This window comes from Nipponia nippon, unplaced genomic scaffold (genome assembly GCF_047370975.1).
Source record: "Nipponia nippon isolate SJK-2023a ecotype South Korea unplaced genomic scaffold, ASM4737097v1 scaffold_1, whole genome shotgun sequence".
Taxonomy (NCBI): Eukaryota; Metazoa; Chordata; class Aves; order Pelecaniformes; family Threskiornithidae; genus Nipponia; species Nipponia nippon.
Window position 1 is genome coordinate 63,975,484 of NW_028262290.1, and position 24,517 is coordinate 64,000,000.

The 24,517-nt window shown below is 36.7% G+C and overlaps 1 protein-coding gene across 4 annotated transcripts in view; it reads left to right on the forward strand.

The window, feature by feature from the left end:
• ZNF407 (zinc finger protein 407) overlaps positions 1–24,517 on the forward strand; it is a 352,038-nt gene that overhangs the window by 19,253 nt on the left and 308,268 nt on the right. For all 4 annotated transcript variants that reach the window (XM_087757699.1, XM_087757707.1, XM_087757724.1 and 1 more), the window contains exons 2-3: positions 6,853–11,673; positions 17,458–17,572. In XM_087757699.1, coding sequence (XP_087613825.1) covers positions 6,888–11,673; positions 17,458–17,572 — 4,901 coding nt within the window. In that variant the 5' untranslated portion in view covers positions 6,853–6,887. The remainder of the gene's footprint in view (positions 1–6,852; positions 11,674–17,457; positions 17,573–24,517) is intronic.

The window sequence follows — 24,517 nt, forward strand, 5'->3', positions numbered from 1 at the left end:
TCGTTGCTGCATTGAGCAGCATTTGGCTGTTTCTGAAGTGAGTGGATGATGGACTAGGGAGCTTTCCCTTTTTCTCTTCATTTTTTTTTTTTTGTGTGTGTGAATTCAAGAATATATTCTTTGTGTCAGGAATTCATAAGAACTTCCTTTATGTTGGCAATTTCTGCCCCCACCAGAATGACTTTCAGTGGTTTGGAAGCAGAAGCGAGAAGGATGTGAGTTGTAATGCAGGGTGCGTTTCCCTGTGATGCCGTTACGGATCTTTCTGATGCCTGCGAGAAAATGAAGTTAATGGGTGCAGATAACTTGCCGTTTTCAGTGATACCGAAGCGATGACTATCAGTGGGCTTTTTATTTTGCTACTTTAACTATTGTAGACACATCAGCGTGGAAGTTTCAAAGTCTTTCGTGTTTGAAAGCTTGTAGCTTGTTTGGAAGTCTCCTGTGGAGGTTCTGGTGCCCCAGGAAATTGAGTGGCTTTACATGAAGAGCAGGTTGACGATGCAAAGCTCGAAGTTCCAGCATTCTTGAGCTGCAAGGGAAAATACGTGTTTGTAATGGTTAGCATCAAATACTCCTCAAAATAAAGGTGATCTTTGTTCCATTTGAGCCAACAACCATATTGTCTTCTGTATTCCATTAGTGAGGAGACTATTCGCTTGGATTAGTCTCTCTGAAGGAAGTGAGGTAACTTTGTAAGGCCATAAGACAGACCTATGATTTGATTTAGGAAGGATGTTATGCCCTTGAAAATGAGAAGATGTTTATTTGACACAAAGGTCGTATGTTGAGATGAGCTGTTCACATTCAGTTTTGTGCAGGCTATTTAAGGAGCTCATTAAAATGATTTTTGCTTCATTGTATCCATGATTTCATTGAAAGAATTAATTGTCTGAAAAAGGGAAATTTTTACTGGGAAAAAAAAAAAAAAAGAAACTCTATTTTCCATATGTCACATCCTTTACAAACACTGCAGATTGGGTATTGAATACTTGGAGACAATAATATGCTGACTGAGAAGTGCTTTGGGAATTCTGATGCCAGGATTAGCATAAAAAATAAAAACCAAGGTGGAATTTAGTACTTGTAAATATACTTTCTTTGGGTTCTTCAGTACACATCCATACCCCTTCCCTTAAAGAGCTGGCGTATGACCAAAATGAGAAGTAAATAAAAATGTATTGAGCATCAAGTTAAGGAACTTTGCAGTTCATTACAGGTTTATGGATCATCACTAAACTGCTTGTCCTTCTCATCTTAATTTAAGATTACTACTTTCTAAATTTCATCTGAGGGTTAGGGCAATGCAAGTCTTACATTGAAAATCTTAACTGCACTGTCTCCATCTTTTCGCATAGAGGAATTGTATACTATTTTCTGGACCACAGGAAAAAAAAATAGACAAAAGGCTCAACTGAAATGTTCTCTATTTCCATCAAAGAAAAGATCTTCGGCCTGCAAATGACTGATGCTTTTGTATAAAACTGTAGCAGATACTATATCAATATGCAAAAAAGCATTGTAGGAAGAAAACAAAAATCTGTGTTGTTATCTGGTAAAAAATGGTGGTGGCAGCTCAAGAAGTGGTATTTTTCTCATTTTTTAATTTGTTTTCTTCTTTATAGGTAGTGAGATGGTGCTGAATTGTGACCATGGGATGTCTTTTAAATTAGATTAAATATTGAAACAAAAACTCCGTGATTCTGACCATTTGGAAATCCCAATGCATGAAAGAGGAGAATCTTTAGCTAAATTGGTTTCAGTGACACAACCAAGTATTTTGTATTATGCACTTGTAATTTATAAATATGTGTGCTTCCTCATATATTTTGTAAAGGTTTGGATATTTTCCCTGTGCAGGTGTGGCATATGTAACATAAACATTTTGCTTTTGAAGATCTTAAAAACATGTTTCACTTCTGGATACTTGGAAAATTATTGAAGAAAAGTGCTATGTTAAAGACTTAGCTAATATTTCCAGTAGAATTACTGAGCTTAGCTTTTTCTGTGCACAAATGGTGAGGCCACAACAGGTTTCTTTCCAAAACTTAGGAACAGCAGTGTGCTGCAAAGAATGTTAAAACGTGTTAGGTAATGTATGACTGTCTCCAAGCAGAAGAATTTGTTAACCTGAAGCTAATGTGGCAAATTAATTTTTGGTCATATCCTTTAAGAATCTGTTCAGCTATACTTGATTTATATGAACATTAACAAAAGATTTATGTTACAAAAAGTCAACCCACTTTTGAGTTAGAACAGCTTCATTTTGAACATCAAATATGATGTTAAGAGAGAGCTGTTTGACAGAATCGGGTTTTAAACTATGGAAATGCTGAAGATTTGACTGCTGTCTGCTTAGCTTGGGCTTGATCCTGGTGGTCTGCTGTGTTGTGCCTGGCAATACCATCGGTGCAGTCTCAGAGCCTATATAAATCCTTTTGGGTTTATTCATGCAATACATTAAGTGGTTACATATTGTTGCATTTTAGATATCTGTTACTTGTAAAAACCTAACTGGAATCTTGAGAAGGTGAAGGCATAAGGAAAAGCATGAGAGCTTGCATCTTGCATTGTTTTTAGTCTTGTTGGTCCATGAATAAGGTAGTTCAAGAGCTGTACTTGCCCACTTCTATTGCTATAGGAGTTTGTCAGCATTACATTGATGTCGAAAGGCTGACTCAGTCACACTAATAAGTAGGAGTTAGACTTAAGCATGTGCTTAAGCTGCCATGGCTGGAGAGGGTTACTTGTTACATCTAGAATGTGTTTTTGGTTGCCAGTTGATTTAATCAAACTCCAGATGCTGATTCTGTGCTCCTGATGACGATCCCTGTGCCAGACTAAGGTTTGATCCAAGATTAATTTTGCAAAAAGAAACCCATTTAACCTTACGTATCATGTGGTCACTGGGACTGTACAAAGTTGGGAGTGCTGCTGATGTCTTCTCTGATGCATCGGTTTCCATATTAATGCCAACTGTAGGCTAGCCCTTAATTAGTGTAGTGGCTTTGATGAGAGCAGAGGTGAACTGGCTTATGCAGGTTGAGGATTAGGACCACTGAGATTTGTGACCAGTTCCTTGCTTTGCCATTGTCCTCCTGTCCTGTGGCAAATGTGAGAAGGGGCTTTCAGGAGAGAAGCTTACAGCAGAGAAAGCGCTATAGGCTCCTTTTGCCTAGAGGAGGCTTACGGCATGCTGAATGCATCCTTCAAGTAGCGATTGTCCTTCGTGCGATAAATCCATGCAGGAAGCTGAGAAGAGGTCTGCCCACAGCTCCCTGTGGGTGTGGGGCACTACTTTCCCATCAAGGAAGCTGAGGCATTTGCTACTGAAATTGTGTTAGAGACACAGCTGTGTTATCTGAGCAAAGATCATAGTGGGGAGAAACAGAGACATGGTTCAGTGTTGTGAGCTGGATCTTGTCTGAGGTGTGGAGAACTGACCATAGCTCAGCAAATCACTGACTATGGTCCCAGCAAAAAGTAGTGACAGTAGCGATAAAGTGTCTACCTGAGAAGATGTGCTCTTGTCCTAAAGGCAACTTTAAGAGAGAACGGAAAGAAATTGAAGACAATTTAATTCCTTAGATTAATTAATATAGGGGTAATTTTAGAGAAACAACGGTAACCACCTCATAGTTTTTTTCTTTCATAGAGAATTCTTTCTGGATTATGGTTTCATGTAGGTGCATACTCCCATGTAGTGATATTTTGACGCAGTTTGTATGGAGGTGGGACAGAGGCAAATCTAACTCTGGGGAGGGAGTGCAGGGGGAGATTATTTTAATGAAAACTCAGATGTGAGGTAGAGATGAAACTGGTAAAGGTGTATCATTAATTGTTTCTAGACTTAACTTGTGCTGTGCAGCCAAGGAGCTATTGCCTTGATAGCACTTGTTATTAGTTGTGGGGATAGACGGGAGGCTGTTGACTTCATTAGGACTACTGCCTGCAAATGCAGCAGAGTGCATCCCCTGTCTGCATGCTGGAAGTTTATCATGAAATGAAGGCAGAGGTAAGTGTCTCCATTTACTATTGACTTGGAGAACTGGAGGAATTAGGGAAGAAGGCTGGGGCGTAAGGCTCCTTTGCATATTTGTATTACATATGTGACTTTTCACATGGAAATTATTGGCAGCACCTATGAGATTTGTGTTTTGCATTTTTTACTTGCCTAGGAACTAGTTTGTAGTTGTGACTACAAACAGTTGACAAAGATAAAATAAGAGAAATACATCTTTTTTTTCCTAAGCACTTGAAAAAATCCTTTATTGATGCAGTACCGTTGAGTTGAAGACAAGGTTGTATGGCAGAACTGGGATTGCGATCCAGGATTTTTGGTAGAGCACAGAGCAGGATGAACTTCTGTTGGAGGGTTAGTTAGTGAACAAATGCCGAGAAGTAAGGATAATCCTGCAGATACTGTATGCAAATAATCAGCCATCTTTTTTGAGGTGTGCGGGTGGCTAGGGGAGATGAGCTGAATCTGCGCTGGTGTGGCAGAAAAGGCATGTTCTGAGACTGCTGATACCTGCCTGTGACAGCTGGGAAGCATCCACCTCTGGTGATTACTGTATCTCTGGCTGAAAGTGGCTTGCGATTTCTGTCAGAGGTGGATCTAGGTGTGACAGCGCTTTAAGGTTTAAATCAAATTATAGGATGGCTTTAAATGGGCATGAAGCATGTCAGAAGAGAGTATGGCGTGGAGCCACCAGTCCCCTACTTATTAATATGTCTTGAATGTATGATTTTTTGTCGATGGAGAAACCCCTAATTATCCCGATACAACCTTTGATAGCGGAAGTTTCCAATGCAGGTATTAGGTCACTGCTGGACAGGTTCTCTGATAAATCAGATGGTCTGAGAGGAAAGTATTCTATAAGGAGGATGGAGAATTGGTTTGACATTGCAAATTGTCTGGTACAGCAAAGAAAAAACTGCTGTTCTTCCCCAGGCCATGCCAGGGAAGAGTGGTCAGGTCTCAGTGGTGGGCTGGGAACCTGCTGTGGAGGTGCAGCAAGGCAAAGGACCCACGGCTGCTGCGTGCAAACAGTTAAAGGTGGACCTGTGGCACTCATCACTGAAGTAATTCCTTGATATTTCCCAAGTTATATAAATAAAGCTGTAGTGCAGTTAAACAACGTAATTTTCATCTGATCCTTTTTTCTGTATCCCAAACAGTGCTCATAAACCTTTACAGGGTAAGCTTGCACTTCAAAGGCTTCATCCTCCTCTGCTATTAATTGCTGTAGCGTTTTCGAACATACTGACAATATGCTGATTGACATCAGCTGAGAATATGGACCTGATTGTTTTACTTCTGACTAATTGTGGTAGTTTCTGTCATGGTTTAGTGAACAAAGAGAAATAATCATGTATAAGAATCAGAAAGCCACAGTTAGAGAAGCAATATCTGGACCCTGCAATAGGGCTGTTGTGATCTAGAGGTGGTTATTCTCTCGTTATTTAGGTATAGCTAGCTTGGTATAAGTTTGGTCAGTATTTTAGCTCAGTGAGAGACCTACAGTTGAAAAACTGTTCAATGTATGCAACTACTGTGCACTCAATTCCTTATATGCCTTCCGTAAATTCTTATTAAGCAGAAAAGCATTTTTTACTTCCATAGGTAATAAGTCCAACTGATTTGAGTACATTTCCCCAGTTTAATGCTTTCATACTTTGTTCTTAAAAATAAGCATAATATTTTTTTCTTTAGCATGTACTTGAACGGTTTTTTGTACCCTGTGTTTTCTGTATCAACATTGCAATTACTTAATCTTGTCAGGAGGTACTTACAATTGTGGTCATGGCCTCATTCAGTGAGTAACAACAAAAAACTGGATACTTGGATCTGCAGCAAATTGATGTTTAAATCATAGTGTAAAGCACATAGATAAACATTTAGTATTTAATCATCTGTTAAAATGAAATGCATTTTCAATTCTCAGTCGCTTCATATCAAAATGAAAAGGTAATAAATGTCAAGATTTGATTTCCCACCCCCATCCCTCTTACAAACTGTGTGGGTAGCATCAGTTTTCTAGTGGTGACATCTTTTTGGGAGCAGGAAGGTCACACTGGGCAGTTGAGCAAAAGCTTTTGGTAACTGGATTTGGACGGTTAGAGTTTGTGCTGGGGTTCAATGATGCTGCCCTTCTCTGCACTGCTATTTTATGACTTTTTTCTCCTGCGCCTCCTCCGCCCCCCCCATCCCCAATTGGGAAGTGAAGTTTTAGAGGATATTTTAGGAATGATGGGGGACTATGCTTGCGGCATATTCTTTTAGAACATGGCTCTATTTGTGTTCTCCCTCTTTCTCTTTAGCAGGTAATCTAAGTAGAGGAAAGAAAGAAAGCTTCATACTTAAAATGTTTAATGTCTATGTTGGCTTTGTTTAGCTTGTTGTTGCAGTCATGGTCATTTCCTCCTTGGAGCTTTTAAATTTGCGAACCTGGATTTCTAGTTCAGGAAAAGCTGAACGTCCCATGGCCAGTTCCCTGAAAGCTGTTAGTATTTGATGTCCTAAAAATGCTTCCAGAAACAAAGGTTAGGCTTGTCTGCCCAAGTTTAAGCATGTGGTAAATTACTTGATTACATAAAAACTATTGAAGCTAGTGCTCACTCACACAGTACTTATCACAGTGACAGCTCTATAACCAAGTGCCTAGAAGTTGGTTTGATTTTTAGATGTCATAAGTTTAGACACCATGCTGAAAATGTAGCCTTGTATCTTTCGTTATATCTGTTTTTCTGCCATGATTTTAATTTGCTATATTGCTTTTTTTTTTTTACTTTAGTCTTTTAACTTTTGATTGTGCATAGAAGACTAATAATAACTCTTTTGTTTTATAGGTACTGAGCCAAATGACCTACAATCGATAATATCAATGTTAAGAATGGATGGGGAGGAAAATAAGAAGAGAGATGATGTTGATGAGAGCTTACAAACTGAGTTGACAGAAGAATCCCAGAGAAATACATCAGGAGAAAATGCTGGATCTGACTCTTCGTTTCAGCAGAAAACAAGGCTTATATCAGATGAAGTGTTCAGGGACCTTGAAAAGAAAAGAAAAGAGAATGGCACAAACAAAAGGGCACTGTCAGGATCACCAAACCTGAATGTTGTTGAAGCAGACAAACCTGAAAATGTCTCCAGAAAAAGAAAGTGGAGTTCTTCAGAAGACATGAAAGATAGTGAAAAGAAATTGCACAAAGTCGTAGCTGGAGAAGCAGGTAGTATAGTAGCTGGAGCTGTAAAGAAGGAAGGAGTCACCAGTTGTCTTGGTGATGACATATTTAATTCAAATTTCCTATGCCTACATTGTGATTTCAAATGTGCTGATGGTGCCATATTGAAAATTCACAAGGAAAATAAACATTCGCAAGAGGTGCCAGCTGCTGCTGGTGATAAAGTATCTTCTTCAGAAGAAATCAGTGTTGGCTATACACCTGGAAACACAGACAAAGATCTTAAAGGCAAAATGAGTGATCAGTGTTTACCTTCCTGCTCTGATATGGAAAAACATAAACGAGAAAGCCCCTCTAAACAATTGAAAGAGCAAACATGCCCTCACTGTAGTTCCACAGCTGAATGTAGTTCAGTGTTACATAATCACATTAAGCAAGATCATGAGAAATCCAAGATATTTTGTTGTGATCTTTGTGGTTTTCAGAGTGCTGAGGAAAATCTCCTAAATTCTCATTTCCTTGGCAAGACGCACCTTCGACGCCAAAATCTTGCTGCACGGGGAGGATTTGTACAGATATTAACAAAAAAACCCTTTAAAAACCAACAATCTACTGCAACCAAAGAGAGGAATGTCAGAGCAAAACTGGGGATCAGTAAATTAAGGGCAAGACCTGCCAATGCAAAAGAACTAAGTGTTTGCAGTGCACTGAAAGGCTCAAAAGTAAGCTTGTCTAAACAAAATTATAGCACTGAACTTGTTGAAATGATACCATCTTCAAATGTTCCCACTGAAAAAACAGATGCTATGACAGAAGAAACATTGCTTTCTTCTGGTGTAGCAGGAAATTATGAAGTCCATACTGAAAAACTAGAAATACCAGGACCCTCAGAAAATATCTTGCAGAAAACAGAACTCCCTCCAACTACCAGAAAGGTAGTTAGCAGTTTAAATGTGACAAGGAGATTTGATAGACTGGAACATAAAAGAAACGTTGTCTTGTTAAGGACTTCATTTGGACAGAGTAGGTCTTTTAGATTAAAAAGGCAGGTTAAAAGAAGGTACAATTTGTTGGGTAATAGTAAGAGAGGCAAGTCTGAAACTCAGAGAGTACCCATGAAGCATATCACCAGCATACAGCTTAAGCCTGGTGATTCAAGCCCTATGTCACATACAGAATTAGAAAAAGAAGCTAAAAGTAGTATTACTTCAGAAATTCAAGATCTTACTGAAGATAAGCCAAGTACCCTTTCTTCCAGCACTACAGATACTAAAGATCCTGACGTTAAACTTACTGCTGATCATGGCGTTCTTCATACTTGCATTGACTGTGGTCATGTTTTTCAGGACAGAAAAAGTTTGGAAATTCATGTTGCAAAACTTCATACAAAAAGGATCCAGTTTCATTGTCAGATGTGTAGTTATTCCTCTGGAGTCAGGGAAGACATGAAGCAACACTGTCAGGACAGTAAACACCAGATGGGTGGTTGTAGATTTAATTGTCAACTCTGTTCGTTTACCAGCTTGAATATGATCAGCCTTCGAAGCCACATGAGTGAAGCACATAATATGTCCCATAGTTGTCCAACTTGCATTCTTTTTTTTCAAATGGAAGAAGAGCTGATAAATCATCAAAAAAGTGAGAAACATGATGGTTCATTATTTCAGCAAGTTACTCCATTGAGTAACAGTGATCGGACCTTGCAAGTGGTAACTTACGCTGACTCAGTATCAAACAATAGCCAAAATCTTGCAAAGGAAATGGATGTATCAATAAAAGCAAAAATTCCAGACTCTTCCTTCATAAATCATAGAAATGAACTAAAGCATTCTGTTCTGAATAAAACCCAATTTCAATGTAAAAAGTGTTTTTATAAGACAAGATCTTCCACGGTTCTTACAAGGCACATAAAACTCCGACATGCACAGGAGCATCACTTCCTTTGCAAAGCATGTAATCTCTACTCATTGAGTAAGGAAGGAATGGAGAAGCATATCAAAAGAAGCAAGCACCTTGAAAATGCCAGGAAAAACAATATTGGACTACGTTTTGAAGAATGTATTGAAAAGGTTTGTGTTGGTGTTGGTGGTGTTAAAACCGTGGTGGATCCTTCCGTTTCTGGGAGTGGGAATACAGAGTTAGATAAAGAAATTATACATGTTTCATCCTCTTCTGTGGAAAACATATCAAGAAATAAGGAATTTGTTCCACTTGATCAAAGGATTGGTGAAAATGAATTGGTTTTAGCTAATGCACCCAAAAGAGGGAAACCCAAAGGCGCTGTTTCTAGGACATGTACCCATTGTGGTCTTTTGGCCTCCAGTGTTACAAATTTGACTGTTCACATCAGACGAAAGCACAGTCATCAGTACAGCTATTTGTGTAAGATTTGCAATTATTACACTGTAACCAAAGGAGATATGGAACGCCATTGTGCAACCAAAAAACACAAAAGTCGTGTTGAAGTAGAAGGACGTGGAAAACAGAACTCGGAGATCATTGTTAGCCCTGAAGGAGGTAATTTTGAATCCATGAGCAAGAAGGTTAACAGCCCCATGACTGCCTTGTATGAACATGTTGAGGATGGTAGCCAGTCATCAGATTTGGAAAATTCTGTCTTAGACAATCAGGAAGTTGAGCAAGGAGATGCTGAACTAAAAGCTGTAAAAGCCACTAGGCTGCCAGATTTGGAGGATACTAGCAATCCATTAAATATAAACCAACATATATTTCTGGAACCAGCAAGGGTTACTCAAGATGGTGACCCATGCTTCCAGAGAAGAGCAATGGGTGCAAACAACAACAAGTGCATACACTGCAGCTTCGTTGCTCATTCTTCTTCTTCTTTAGAGCTGCATGTCAAGCGAAAACATACAAAACAATTTGAATACTACTGCATGGCTTGTGACTACTATGCTGTTACTCGCAGAGAGATGATTAGGCATGCGGCAACAGAGAAACATAAAATTAGAAGAGAATCTTATGTTTATTCTTCTGGGGAGCAAGCAAACGCAGCAAATATCACTGAAGAAGGCATTGCTTTGTCTCAAGAGGAGTACCGTCACAGTGCAGGAGAATCGAAAACTGGTTTAGGCGAAACAAAATGTGGCAATGATGCAGCAGAAGGTGATCATATGAGTGAAAGCTTAACTGAGTGTACTGTCTTAGATGAAAATGCATCTCCAGGAATGCCTAAAGACATCAGTTCCCAAAATGCAGTAGAAGGTGAACTTGAAGAGGAGTCTAAAAATGGAGGAGAAAACCTTTTTTGTGAAGGATTGCAGCAAACTCCTCGGAAAGATAAAGTTGTTAAACTTGACAAGGAAGTATCAGTTAAAGAAACAGGTATTTGTGAGTTGCAGAAAAGTAGGCATGGTCAGGAGCTGCTCAACTCGGATGGTGACTGCACTGCAGAAAATCAAAATAGATCAAGCAGCACAAACTTGAATTTAGGAAAAGGTGAGGAAAGCTTGGAATCAAATAGAGAAAACCCTGAAGCAGAGTGTAGAAACACAGACATTCTCAGAAAAAAATCACTGAAAAAAAATAACCCACTTATGCTAACTCTTCCAGAAACAAGTAGTGCAGTAGAGCCATCCAATTTTGCTGGAAACATTGGAGAAATGGTACAAAATATACATAGTTTAGAGGGTGACAGAAGTTTCAAAGAGGATCCTACTGGGGAGGAGGAAGAAGCCCTTATGGAAGCACAACATGAAGCAGAAGTAACTATAAATAACAATGTTTGGGAGGCAGATGGCTCAACAGCTGAGGGCATGCAAGAAAGTAGTAATGAGGCTTTAGGAACAGTTATCAGTGCTGACGATAAAGGAAAGGCAATGCAAAATTTTGGCAAGTTTGATTCTTCTATAGTGAGGTTAAAAAGCCATCAAGATGGGGAGGCCACGGACCATTCTGCTGAAGGACAGCTGTCAGGTGGAGTGAAAGCTAGTGAGCTCACAGTGAAAGCAGACCCTTCCCCAAGCGGTGGGAAAAAGAAGAAGTCAGAAGGAATTTCCCTTGGGGAATCAACACGTATTCGCTGCGATGACTGTGGTTTTCTAGCAGATGGTTTGAGCGGACTAAATGTTCACATAGCCATGAAACATCCTTCAAAAGACAAACATTTTCATTGTTTACTCTGTGGAAAATCATTTTACACAGAAAGCAACCTTCACCAGCACTTGGCCAGTGCTGGGCACATGCGAAATGAGCAGGCAAGCGTGGAGGAGCTGCCCGAAGGAGGCGCTACCTTTAAGTGTGTGAAGTGCACAGAGCCATTCGATTCGGAGCAGAGCTTGTTTCTCCACATCAAAGAGCAGCATGAGGAGCTGTTGCGGGAAGTGAATAAGTACATTTTGGAAGACACCGAGCAAATAAACAGGGAGAGGGAAGAGAATCAAGGCAACGTCTGCAAGTATTGTGGGAAGATGTGTAGAAGTAGCAATTCCATGGCCTTCCTAGCTCATATCCGTACCCATACAGGTATGGAAACGCTCTCTTTGCAAGTGGTCTCTTTCAAACAGAGTGAATTATACCATTGGTCTTTTTCTGCTAGTTAATCTCTTTAACATTTCTTATGAACTGGCATTCATATTGCCTGATGAGCCCCCGATGAAAAATGTAAGAACATTTTTAAGCACAGTCACTCTTCTGCTTTTTGTTTCATATGGAGAGATTTCCTTCCCTTTAATCTAAATTGTAACCATTAATTGGTTCTTAAATTTATATGATGAAGCAGTGGTGGTTTGAGAGAACAATTAGCTGTTCTTTCTAACTTCCTCTTCCTTGCAGTTGTTTAATATCCTAATTGTTTATTTCATTTCAGTTCAGTTACACTTTCAGCATTACATAATGCTTCAGGATAGACATTTGATATTACATCATTCCTAAATAAATACCAATAAGAAGCATCAAGAGGTTTTTGTAGAAATAAGTTATGGCAATTGGACTTGGTCAGCCTTTTTGGGAGGTAGTGTGTAAGGCTGGTGTGATGCACAGGGACGTAGCATCTGATTTAATTTCTGTGGTGATCACACTTTCAATTAATTTTTATGTTTAATTTTAAGTGGAAAATTTAAAAACATTTTTGTAGAAAAATGCATAAGCTGCAGTTCTAAATTTATGTAAAAATTCACTGCGATGTTTCTATAAACCTGCCATACATTCTTTATTTTAAATAGACAGCTTTTCTAAATCACTGAGCTCTGCTTAGACAAGTGGTGTCTCCATGGTTGAATTTATGAGGGGATTTGAATAATAAATTCACATTTCAATGAACATATTTTCATTAAAACTGTAAGGTTTATTTTACTGTACTTTTAAATAATGGCTTATTATGGAAGCTATAGTTTAAATTCATGCAGTATTTGAAACTTAGTGCATGGTTACAAGGAAGAGAACAAAAAGGTAGAGAAAAAAGAAATATAAAAGAATGGTAATTCCTGGCATAATCCTAAAATAGTTTTGTAAGGTTTTTATGAAAAGGCAAGGGCGTGACTGGACAACAAAGTTTAAAATTAATCTTGAGGAACACGGACGTTGTATTTCAAACCTTTCAAAGTATTTTACTATAACTGCAGTATTCATGTATACCAATAGCTCACACACTTAATACTTTCAGCATTACTTCTACCCTGTCAATAACGTAGTTATCTGTATTGCTTCAGCTAATATCCAACTTTGAATGCAGTGTTAAGTCTTTAGAGGGACGCTCGTGTTCACATGGTCAGAACAGCTGTATAAGCCCTTAATATGCCCTCTTACGGCAGATAAAACTGAATAAAACTAAGGGGGAGGATGCTAATGGAGCTCACTTTAGAATTCTTTATGCAACTGTCTGGTCAAGACATGTTGCTTATAATTGATGTGTCCATTACTTGAATTCTCTTGTAATTATAGTCAATAAGTCTTGTAAATGTGTTAAAGCTCACTAAAAGCATACAAATTCAAGAACAGAGTAAGGCTAATAATTTAAAATAATCAATGTAGGCATTTCAGCACTTAATTTCCCTTGTGTGTTGATAGCTGATCATTCTTAATCCATTAAGATTTATTTAGTCGTTTACAATGCAAAATAGGTTTGCACTGGTCACTTGTGCCATTTGAAAATGTCCACCAGGTTAAGTGCAGAATGTAGTCCATTAGTCTTCCTTGACTATATGTATTAATTGCATTTAAAATCAAGTTAATGTGGATGTGAAAGTGAGGTAACTATCAATATATGACAAAGCAACCCTACTTACATAAGTTACATCATTGATTGTAACATTTAGTAAAAGTTAGTGTACTTTTTAACATCTCGTGTGTAGGTCTTATCATGAAGTATATTTTTATTGTGCTTTTGGATGGCCCTAAATATTCAAAGCAGTAAAAGAATACATTTCATTTTGCAAGTCATTTTTCGGTGGTGCTTGTGGAGGGGGTATAGAAGGGTTACAGAACAGTTTTATCTGCCCTCTTTCTCACGGCACCTTTAAATGAAATGCTTTTCTGATGCTTTACTTATTCACATAAATAGTAATGCGGAGACTTTTATTAATAGTTAGTGGGAAGAAGGCTTTCTCTTCCAATCTGTATTTTCATATTTGTGATTTCCTTTGTGTCTTATAGAACCTTTTTTTTCCAATCTGTATCACAATGGATGTGGTTGAATAAGAAAGAAGTATTTTTGGCTTATTGGGAGTGGTGGCAGAGGGAACTGACCTACTCCACCAACTGTATATACACTGGCTTATAACATTGGTGAGGCAAAGTACAGTATTTCTAGGTTCTCATCCATTCCAGGGTAACACCAGGTACACAACAGCAGCAGAGCTGCACATTTTCCCATTTATTGTTCTGATTATGTGCTTTTTAAAAAAATCTTTCTTCAGTATCCAGATGTGTATATATATGTTTACATATGTATATATGTGTAACCATATCCAACTCCTTGCCTTTTTTTTTATTGAGTAATTGGTGATGGTTTGGGGGGGGGGGCGGGGAGGGAAAGGAAAGTTGTAGAAAGGTACAACTAATGATTTCCATTAATAGAAAAATAATATTTCAAAATACTGTTAAATAATGTAGGAGATTTTCACATTGCAAATGAAAGGGAAGCTTTGCTAGAGAGGAGATAACAAGTAAGTCCATCATATGTGACAAGTGAAAATGAGGAAGTGTAAAGAAAAATAAAAGGAGTAGTAGAGGTGGAAGACTTTTTAGTTTGCAATTGATGCAGGTCCCATAAACTTAATTAACAATCAACATCTGAGGAAAAATCACCTGCAACCACATCATCTTTGTTTCGTTTCTCATCAGATTTCTCGGTTATTGGAAGGTTTGCTCAATATAAGTGCAGTATCTTACTCCCCATATCCTAAACGTAGGAGGAAGTGGTACGGTGATATTTCATGTGGCTCTGTTCACTTTGCATTGGGCCTGGGCTAGGGATGCAGCTATGCCTGCAGCTGCAGGTGATGTTGCCTTTGGCTGGCTTAAAGCTGAGGCAGTGATTTTTTTCTTATAGTTTTGAGTCTCTATTGTCTTAATGTAAAATAAAGACTATGAACTCCAGTCTTCTTTGTAAAACAGTAGCATGGTTACTGTCTGTCTGACTTGACCTCTTAAATTTAGTCTATTTTCAATTTGGTGGTTTTTTGGTTTGTTTTTTTTTTTCCCCAATTCTCTTGTTAAGAGCCTTATTGTTTACTGCGATCATCAGAAAAAGTACACTTTGTTTCCATCCTTTAACGTGTGAATAAAGTAACTCTGTGGCTTTTTTTTTTAAGTCATTTGGTTGGAAAGATGCTATATTGAAAGTATTCTTCTCATTTTCTGTGAACTAAAAGCCAAGTGTGAATCCAATAGTATCACATTTAACATAGCGTATGAGAAACAGTGAAGTTTGTGATAATATAAGTATGGCTAAGAAATGGTTAATTGCTTCAACATTGTTTCATATAGCCTTATGGTAAATAAAGATTTTTTTGCCCCATTAGTTTAACTCTTAGTCTAATGCCTTCATCTTAAGTATAAAATTTCGGGTTGTTCCATCCAAGAACATACTGGAACAAATCTGGCACCAGCTACCTAAAAGGGAGATGCACTGCTTTTATTTCAGGTGATAAGTACTGACTGGAGCCTGCCAGCACTTGAATTTTCATGGAGTTTAAATGGAGATGTTAACAGATATTCAGCTCTGGATCTGAGAAATAAATAAAAAAACCTCAAGGCCTCAGTGATTTTTTGGATGAGAGCAGTCAACAGAATAATACATTTCTGTATTGTCAGCACACTGTAGCTACAATTGGTCTGGACTCGAGTTTTTCACAAAGGAGTCATGTAAATGGAAGCCAGCAAAGGTCTTGTGTGGAAGCCCTGCGGGACACCTGCAGTAACAGAATGAGGAACGAATTTACAATTTAATCAGTAGGAGAGAAACTAAGGGAACATAGGATTGAATCCACATGGTATTTGAATTCTATAACAAAAAAGAGCAGTATAAACACCAATAGATTTAAAAAAATCCTCTCTGACTGTGGCCTTGATGTTATTAATTGTGCAATTAGTCTTTAAGATCATAAGTTAAAACATCAACTTCTAATACTCTTTTATTTAATGCAAAGATAGGCTGTTTTTTATTTGCATGGGTCTCTTTATAGAATGCAGTGTTGATAGGAAATGTCACCAAATTAATGATTAATTTAGTTTTATCAGGATCATTTAAATAAACTGGGTTTTCTTCAGTGTGATTGATAGAATGTGATTGCTGTTAGCTGCAGTCTCAACCTGCTTTTGACATTTAAACATATAAAGCTGACTAGATATAACCATTCAGGTGCTAAATATATTTTACATCTACTTCCAACAGTAGAAATGGAAGTATTAAGAGATCTGGCTTCATTGTCATTGAACTGTGAAATATTCAACCTTGTCTGCCCGTGCTTAGTACTGTTGACTTTTTTATTTCAGTTAGAAGATTAAAATTAAATGCTTCATTTTTCGTCAGCTTTTGGGAATTAAATTGAAATTTAAGACTCTAAAAATTTTTACTAAGATCCTCAATTTCACCAACGGATTCTTGGAGGATATTCTGTTTTCAAGGGCAAAGCAAAAAGGTTCATTGATCAAGTATGATATAGTGCAACATTTTTCTTATCAGAGCTCTTTATGTATATTTATTAAAGATCACATATTTCATATTATGCTTAACTGTATTGGAAGAAGTACTTCACAAAACATATACTAAACATAATATGGAGACTCTGTGACCATATTGTACTTACTCTTAACTGCAATTCTATGACTTTGATTTATTGATTTAAGTATTTAGTGGTCAGGAAATTGGAAAGTGCTACAGCATACTTTAGAATGGTGTTGCTGTGTAATAACATGGGGACTGACATGTGCCCAATTTAACTATTTCAGTAAAAAAAATAGTTTTTCCATCCTCAGGAGAGGATCACTGTTAATTAAGATAGACAAATAATTTTACTTTTTGCTGAACTGATGTGATACAAGAAATAGGCTGGTACTTCTTCCCTGGAGAAAATTTCAGAGTTCTTTGGTCTGCAGTAGACGTTTAATATTAAAGTTTGTTCTTGAAATAAATAATAGCCAAAATGTCAATACTTCTGGTTTGCAGAATAATCATAAATTCTTGACCATAAAACAGTCATAAAGGCATAATATTTTATCCACTGTATATTCATACATTGCATGTCATTACAATAGCTAGGTGATGAATCATTTTCTGTGTGTGACAGAACAAATCTGAAATACCAATGCTAATGTGAAATCTATTCAAAGTCAGAAGACTTGTAAAATTACTTTACTTTAAATATATTTGCTTAAAAAACAAGAACATTTTGCAGTTTACACCAATATCAAGCCACTTTAAGACCATTACCTAAGTTTCAGCATTTGGAAATGGGGAAAGGTGTAGAACAACTTTTGCCGTCTTCTTGTCTTCTCATTTTAATATTTTGTGGGTTTTTCTAATAATAATAATAATAGAGTAAATTGTTTTTAACAGTTAACAGAGTAGTTTCCATGATGTTGAACTTAACGAAACTTTAATGAGTAATGTATAGTATATACCGTCTGTGTCCTGGGAGTTATAAATTTAGGTACGAAATACTTTTTTTGTTAGGCAAAAATCTCAAACAGGTTAAATGTGGGATAGGCTTTTTTAAAGGTTATTTTTTCCCAGGATTTTTTATTTCTTTAACCGTGGGTGATATATTATTCTAATTCAACTCATATCTTATGCTAAATTTTACTTAGGATCAAAGCCATTCAAGTGCAAGATATGCCACTTTGCAACAGCTCAGCTCGGAGATGCCAGAAACCATGTCAAGAGGCACCTTGGGATGAGGGAATACAAGTGTCATGTCTGTGGGTGAGTAAATTGAAACAGTCTCCACCATGGTTAACCAGGAGAAGAGTGCAGGATATGCATTGTTTCAGAATTGAAAACTGTGATGTGAGCAAGAGTGGCTAAAATTATGCATGCATATCCTCCTTTCCATTGTTATGGTAAATTCCTTAAATACAGTTATGACATTCTTTTCCCACTTCTAATCCTGCACTGAAGATGAGCAATTTTATGGGCTACAAGGTCAATTTGAACCTGTAATCTGTAAATTGACTAAATTATAGGATGTTCATTCACATTGCCAGGGAGAACTGTAAATTCCATTTAAAGACATAAAAAATATATAATATAGACTTTACTGTGTGGGGTTTTTTCTTTTGCTATACTGTTATAATTTTAGTACCATTAACAGTTTTCTGGACTCCATTAGGGTTTTCATTCTTTACGAAAACAAAACAGAAGACTGATTTTTCAAACAAACGGATCTAAAATATTGCAGGCATAAGACTTTAAAAATAAATTGAAGTCTTTTATGTATGCTTGTGTTCTTGTTTGTTACCCAAAAAAACTTGTTTTTCTTTTTTACTTAATCGTTATTTCCTCAGAAGGATCGTTCATAATGCTTAATTGTCCTTCAAATGCGTTGCATTTAATAGGAGGCATTGAGACTCCTTAATGCAAAACTAATTAATTTAGCAGAAATGTTTAAAAGGTTTTAAAATGCCATGGCATATATGGTACATCATAGGACATTCAAAGTTGGGTTTTAATACCCTAGTTCTGATTAAAAATATATTTTAATGTTATTATGCTGGAGAAATTAACTAATATATGCATCATATAAAAACATTTTACTCAAACCTATGTAACCTGCTATAGCAGTCTTATGGCTAATGTGTAGAACAGCACAGGTTCAATTAGATGATGTAGTGCACACATGAATGGTGTGGTGTGATGTTGGGGATAATGTTCAGCAGGAGGGGTCTTTTTAGCCTTAGTGTACCGATCTACTGCAGGACAAAGTGAGTTACACATTTTAAAGGACAAGTGAATCTTCAGCTGAAGATGCAGCTGAGTGATTTTCACTGATTCATCTCTCTGTTTTTCAGATAATTTTGCATGCAGCATTATGAGATATTTTGGATGTTTTTACTCACTTAAGAAAATTAATTGCTGACTTCTTGAAACAAGAAATAAAAATGTATAAGCCTAATTCTTAAGTCCACTGAATATCAGTAGTAGAATAACTTGTGCTACTCTTTATTTTGCAGCATGTTTAAAATGAACATTATGCATGGCAGGCTATTTTATGTTGTTTGAAAAATCTTATTTGCTATCTCTGCTATATGAATTGCTGAGAATTTGGCATGGAAGATAGTTAACGACTACAGATCCACAAAACTGTTTAGCTAAGGCTAAGCTCTGTTCTTTAGAAGTTGTCAACAAACTTGACAATGGTTCTTTATTCAATTCCCTTTTAACTTAAACTGAAAAATCATCATATTATTTAACTAAGTTATTGTGAGAGGAAAAGTAAAAAAATCTCAAAAGAGCTAATACCTTATCTTTATAAAAAGAGAATTAAAATTATTAGGATTTGGCACAGTACCTCGTTTTTTCAAAAACTCATTCCTTCACTTCAGGATTGACATATTCCTAGAATCTCTCTCAGAAATTACACAACTCTCAGTTGCAATTCATGACGGTTATGCAAGAGAGAGAGCAAAACATGTATGAATGATTTAAACTGTGGACTTGAATGTTAGTCACTTTGCTAAGTTGATTGCTTACTGTATGTTGCTGACATGTCAGACCTGGTAGCCAAGCAGGTACTCATTTTCCATTTCTGTATAGTATTCTATAGCTAATTTTCATCAAAAACGTGAAGCTGTGCTATTTAGATATGACAAAACAGTCAGCTGAAGAGATGTATACCACAATACCCGGTGTTCACAAAAATCTGATTTATATACCTGTTTAAATAATTATCACATTTCACCTAATGTGCACCAAAAAATGTATTTTAAGAATTATACATTAACACTGATTTAATTGGAAAAGACATTTTTGTACTGTAGCTAACAGTCCTGAAGAATTGAGCAGGATTTGAATGAGGAATGACCAGAGCAGTTTGAACTGTAGTCCAAATAATGAATATGCCATCCTTAAATGTGGAAGAAGAGAAAAAAGTGTAATAGCCTGTGCTGTATTTCTGCTGCTTTAATTGAAAGGATTGGGTAGTGTGTAGGTTAAGAAAATAAAGTAGCAACATAAAAAAAAAAAAAATTACTAGGATTGGCTATCGGATTAGTGGCACTATAGAGCATTGGTACATTAACACCACTGACAATGTCAATTCATTATCATTGATGGCTAAATAATCTTAGAAATGCTCAGTGGACCTATTAGTTCCTGAACATAAGCAGCTCATGCTGCATTTCTTCATTAGCTTTAATTGCTATAAATTTTACCTTTTTAAAAATCATGCTTTAAAAGGTGAAGTGATCTTTCAGGAACATTAACTCTGTAATTTTGTCACAAACAGAAGGTCCTGCACTATGTTTTCTTTTCTGCAGTAGTTAATATTCTATCCTCTGACTTTTAGATTCATAGTAATAAGCCCTCTGCTAGTTGCGAGGATAAATTGTGTTTCAAAAGCTTTTGAATCTGCTTGGGCACTTTTTAAAGGTGAAATGTCAGTGCAACATTGTGGAGTAGTGTGGTCTCAAAATACCACTTTTTTTTTTTTTTAGACAGAAATTCTCTGGAAATTTTTGTCTTTAAAAAAAGACAAAAAGCTGTATATGTGGTGTTGTTTTAGGAAGGGTTTTCTGTGTTTCAATTTTCCAAATGTTTCTCATGTTTACATGATACAAAGTACATAATATATAATTCACTTAGTTGTTGAAAAAGGCAGTAATTTTGCTGTGTTTTATTTTTTTTTAATTGAAGTTCAGGGTTTGTTTTCCTTCAGCTGCACAGCAGAAACTACATGACACAGAAATTGGACACCGCTAATGTTTTAACATTTGGAATAAACCGTCTGCTACTCATTTCCTTATCACAGATGTGTGTTAATTGTTTTCTTTTCCATACCCATGGCTGTAAAATATATCCCATTATTTCAGAGGTAGCATCTATTTTCTATGGGTAGCAAACTGCTGCATATTTGAATTTAATTTTTGAAAGTCTGGCTCCGAAATTGGCTGATACCATGGGTTAGATGAGCAAATCTTAGTTGCCCAGCATTTAAAATTTTTGTTTCATTTGCCTGGTGAAACGCAGTGAAAAGGCTTATCATGCACTTTTCAAATTTTATGCCTCAGGTAGAACATGAAAAATGCATTATTCTGCACTTGAGATTTTGAACAGAATTTATAGGCAATGTTTGATTTAAAAATGCATCTACTATTCCTTTGCCTTTTTCTTGCCTTTGCTTTCAGAAACAGAATTTTTGTTGATGTAGTTACATGTTTCGAGTAAGAGTGGCTGCTTCTTTCTTTTTCTCTCTCCTTTATGACTTCTTAGTCATAGTCTGACGAAAATGGGTATAAGGTAGGTTTCGATTTTTAGGAAAATTTTCAGTATTTAAAACATGCACATAAACATTTTTTATTACCTTCCTAAAAATTGAAAGAACATTTGTAGTAATGTCTTTATTATGTTCATTCCATCTATAGTATTCCATATATAGTAGTCAAGTGCTGTAAGGAACAAAAGTAAGTATTTGTATAGACAAAGGGATTTGGAATGGGGTGGAAAAGGTTGGGTTTTTTTCTGTGTTTTGCTGAAGTTCTTTCTTGTGGGGTGGATTTTTGGGGTTTCTTTTGCTTTGTTTTGGTCTTTTGGTGGATGGAGGCATTAATCCTTTTTACTTTCTGCTCCTCAGTTCTCAGTTTGCTTTGAAACTCCTTTTCCCAATTAATTCTGGAGATGTTATAAGATGTTCTGCTAAATAAGTGTTTTGCTAAATTCAGTTATTTTTAAAGCCTCGTATAAACAAGCTTTGAGGAGAGTTACAGTGTCCCAAGCATGGAAGTAACTTTACTTTTGCTGTTGTTGTTAATGCTAAGAATAGTTCAGAGATCTTAATCTGTATAAAGTTCAGTATTTTAATGACACTGGTTGCTTTGAGAATGTCTAAAGAAAAATACTCGCCTATATTAAGTAGAGTGGCTAATAGATCTTTGTATTTTATAGATAAGAATGTGCTTGGACCAGCTGCATCAAAAAAATCGGCTGTACTCCTGTGTGTTGTGTTCTAAAAAATCTTCTAGATTTTCAGATTTTTTTAAACTGATTACTGTTAATGTCAGGCTACTTTTAGTGAAAGCCTGCTCTTAAGATTCCTTTTAGCAAGCAAAAAAGACTTATTCATACATTTACTGGTAGAAGCAGGAAAAACATTGTATTTTCAAGGATGCCTTAATGTACTGTAATATAAATTAATTATTTATACTTCTGCAGTTTGGGAAATCTTAAATAGAAAGTTGCTACTCTAGTAAAACTATTTTTGTGTGGTATTACCTAGTTTTTGTGCATTAGAAGGGATCTCTGTGTAGATGATTATAATGTCACTTTCTGACCTTTGCAGCTTGAATAATTGTAAATCATTGCTTCATAACGTGTCAGAGAATGTCTGTACTAGGCAATTAAATGGCAGAATATAATAGACCAAATTATTGCCTGTCATGTTTTCAACAACACAGTTAGTATTTGAGTTACACTTAATCATTACGTGCATTAGCAACTTCATTGGAATCCAGCTTCAGGCTGAGCGTGAAATACATTACATTATTTAAACCTCTAATGGTAGAAGTCATTTATTTGTGTTGAAGTGTACAACATGCAGAGTTTCATAAAGCAAGGAACACTTGAGAGCTTAATTTATCCAAATCAAAGTCTAAATGCAGATAAACACAAGTGGCAAAAATTAGTAATTTTTATAGGCTGGAAATATTTAAAAATACATGGTTGTGGGTAATTGTAGGCAGCAGGAATAAATTAAAATCACTATTTTTAGTCAGCTTTGAGAACTAAAACTATTGTATACCTAAATCATCAAATGCATCATGAAATTGCATTTTTGAATGAACAATTAATTACACACATCATACCTACAGATGTGTCCAAACAAAAAATATGTATTTGGTTCAGCTGTTTAGATCAGAGATAAGTGCGTCTGAAATGACTATTCCAGATCCAGCTATTCTGAGTTTCTCTATCTGCATTTTGCCGTTTGGTCCTATCATACACTTGCGTCTGCATTTACTTCAGTAAAGACAATGAGGTGAACCTATGTAACAGCTTTCCAAACTTGCACACACTTTTAAACAAATTAATAAGAAAATACTAGAAAAATATGTGGAGTAAGGTAACATATGTGTTATATTATCTTGCCATTTTTTGTTCAGTTATCTATAATTTTATTAGATTTGCAAACCTGACCCTCAGTACACAGTCTCTATTTTTACTATTTAAGAAAACGACTTGAAATGGAAGCAATTTACTTTTATTCAGAAAAGCTCCCATCATCTCTAAACAGCTGGTACAGATCCTACGGTGTGTTGTGCGAGACTCTCTTGGCCTGGAAATCTGCCATGGAGTTGGCTGGAGTTAAAATGAGTGAGTGGGAGACTCGGGTACAGGCGGTGGAAGGACTCTCCTGTCTGAGACTGGTATTACAACTCATACAGAAAAGTCAAGACCAACTTTCTGACTTAATAAAATGTGTTTTTAGCAATTTGCATGATAAATTGGATTATAATAATGATTTAGTTGTACTTGCTGAAGAGAGAAGGTATGTAAGGGACATACTCGCGAGAGTATATGTTTATATTTGAATTGGAGATAGTTAGTGATTCAAACTAATATCTGTGCTGCATGCAATCCAATTCAATGCTCTTCCAAATGGTAATTATCAAGATGCACAGCAGTGTGACTATGATATGTGCGGCACGAGTAACTAGTGCTTTTACAGACATGCATTTTTAATTTTTTACTTTACTGTAGATTGCTCTGGCGTCCAGGATGTGTGCGTTTCTGTGAGGCCATAGGCACCTCGCTCTGAATACGTCCTCCGAGGGCAAGCGCCTTCTGTGCCCATGCAGGGAGGGTTTGAGCCCCTCCTGCGAAGGCAGGAGTTGTGACCAATGGGGAACAGGCTGATGGTGCGAAAATTGGGGTTTAACAGTTAGTGCTAAGGCAAGCGGCAGTCCTCAAATTCAGTATACCTACTGAAAAAGAGACCCGTGGTTCGGAAGGACTGGCCTAAGCGTTGAGAAAGATACCATTAAAAATTGCCTTCTGTTTGCAGAAGGAGATGGCAAAAAAGTTGGCTCGGTTTTGGTTGCCATGAGAAAAAGGGAGCCTGAGAGTTGTCGGTGCGGGTGGTTGGTACTGACAGGGAGAGGGGTTTACTTGATTAAAGTTTTGGTTGGTTTGTCTTGTTCATAGGCTTAAGTTGCATGGTTTGGATTTATATCCAGAATTCAGAAGGTTTACATTTGCTTTATTTTTAGTTTTAATCATTTATGCGTAGGAATTGCATCAAGCTCCTGATTCAGCTGTGATTTTCCTTGGTGCTTTTAGTAACTTTACTTTAAAATTTAGAGGATAAATAACTAAGCCTAATCTTTATCAATGAATATCTCTTCCCTAGTACTACAGGGTTTGGTAAGAGAAGTGGGATGTTACCCAACAAGGGAAAAGATAGACTCTGATCTGTGTTTTATACCTCTTAGCTGTAAGTTGTTGGAATGCCCTCAGTTTTAACCAAATTTAATCTATAAGAATTGACTGCTGAATCAATCTGTTGGGGTGTCTGGGTTTTTTTTTTTGTGTTCAATTTTACTTGCATCAAATGTATTACCGTAACGCAGCTGCTTCAGTAGTTACTGCTCGATTCATTGGAACGCCCCAGCATCTCAGAGGATGCGGCGTGCAGTGCATCCACATCTTCTTTCACGT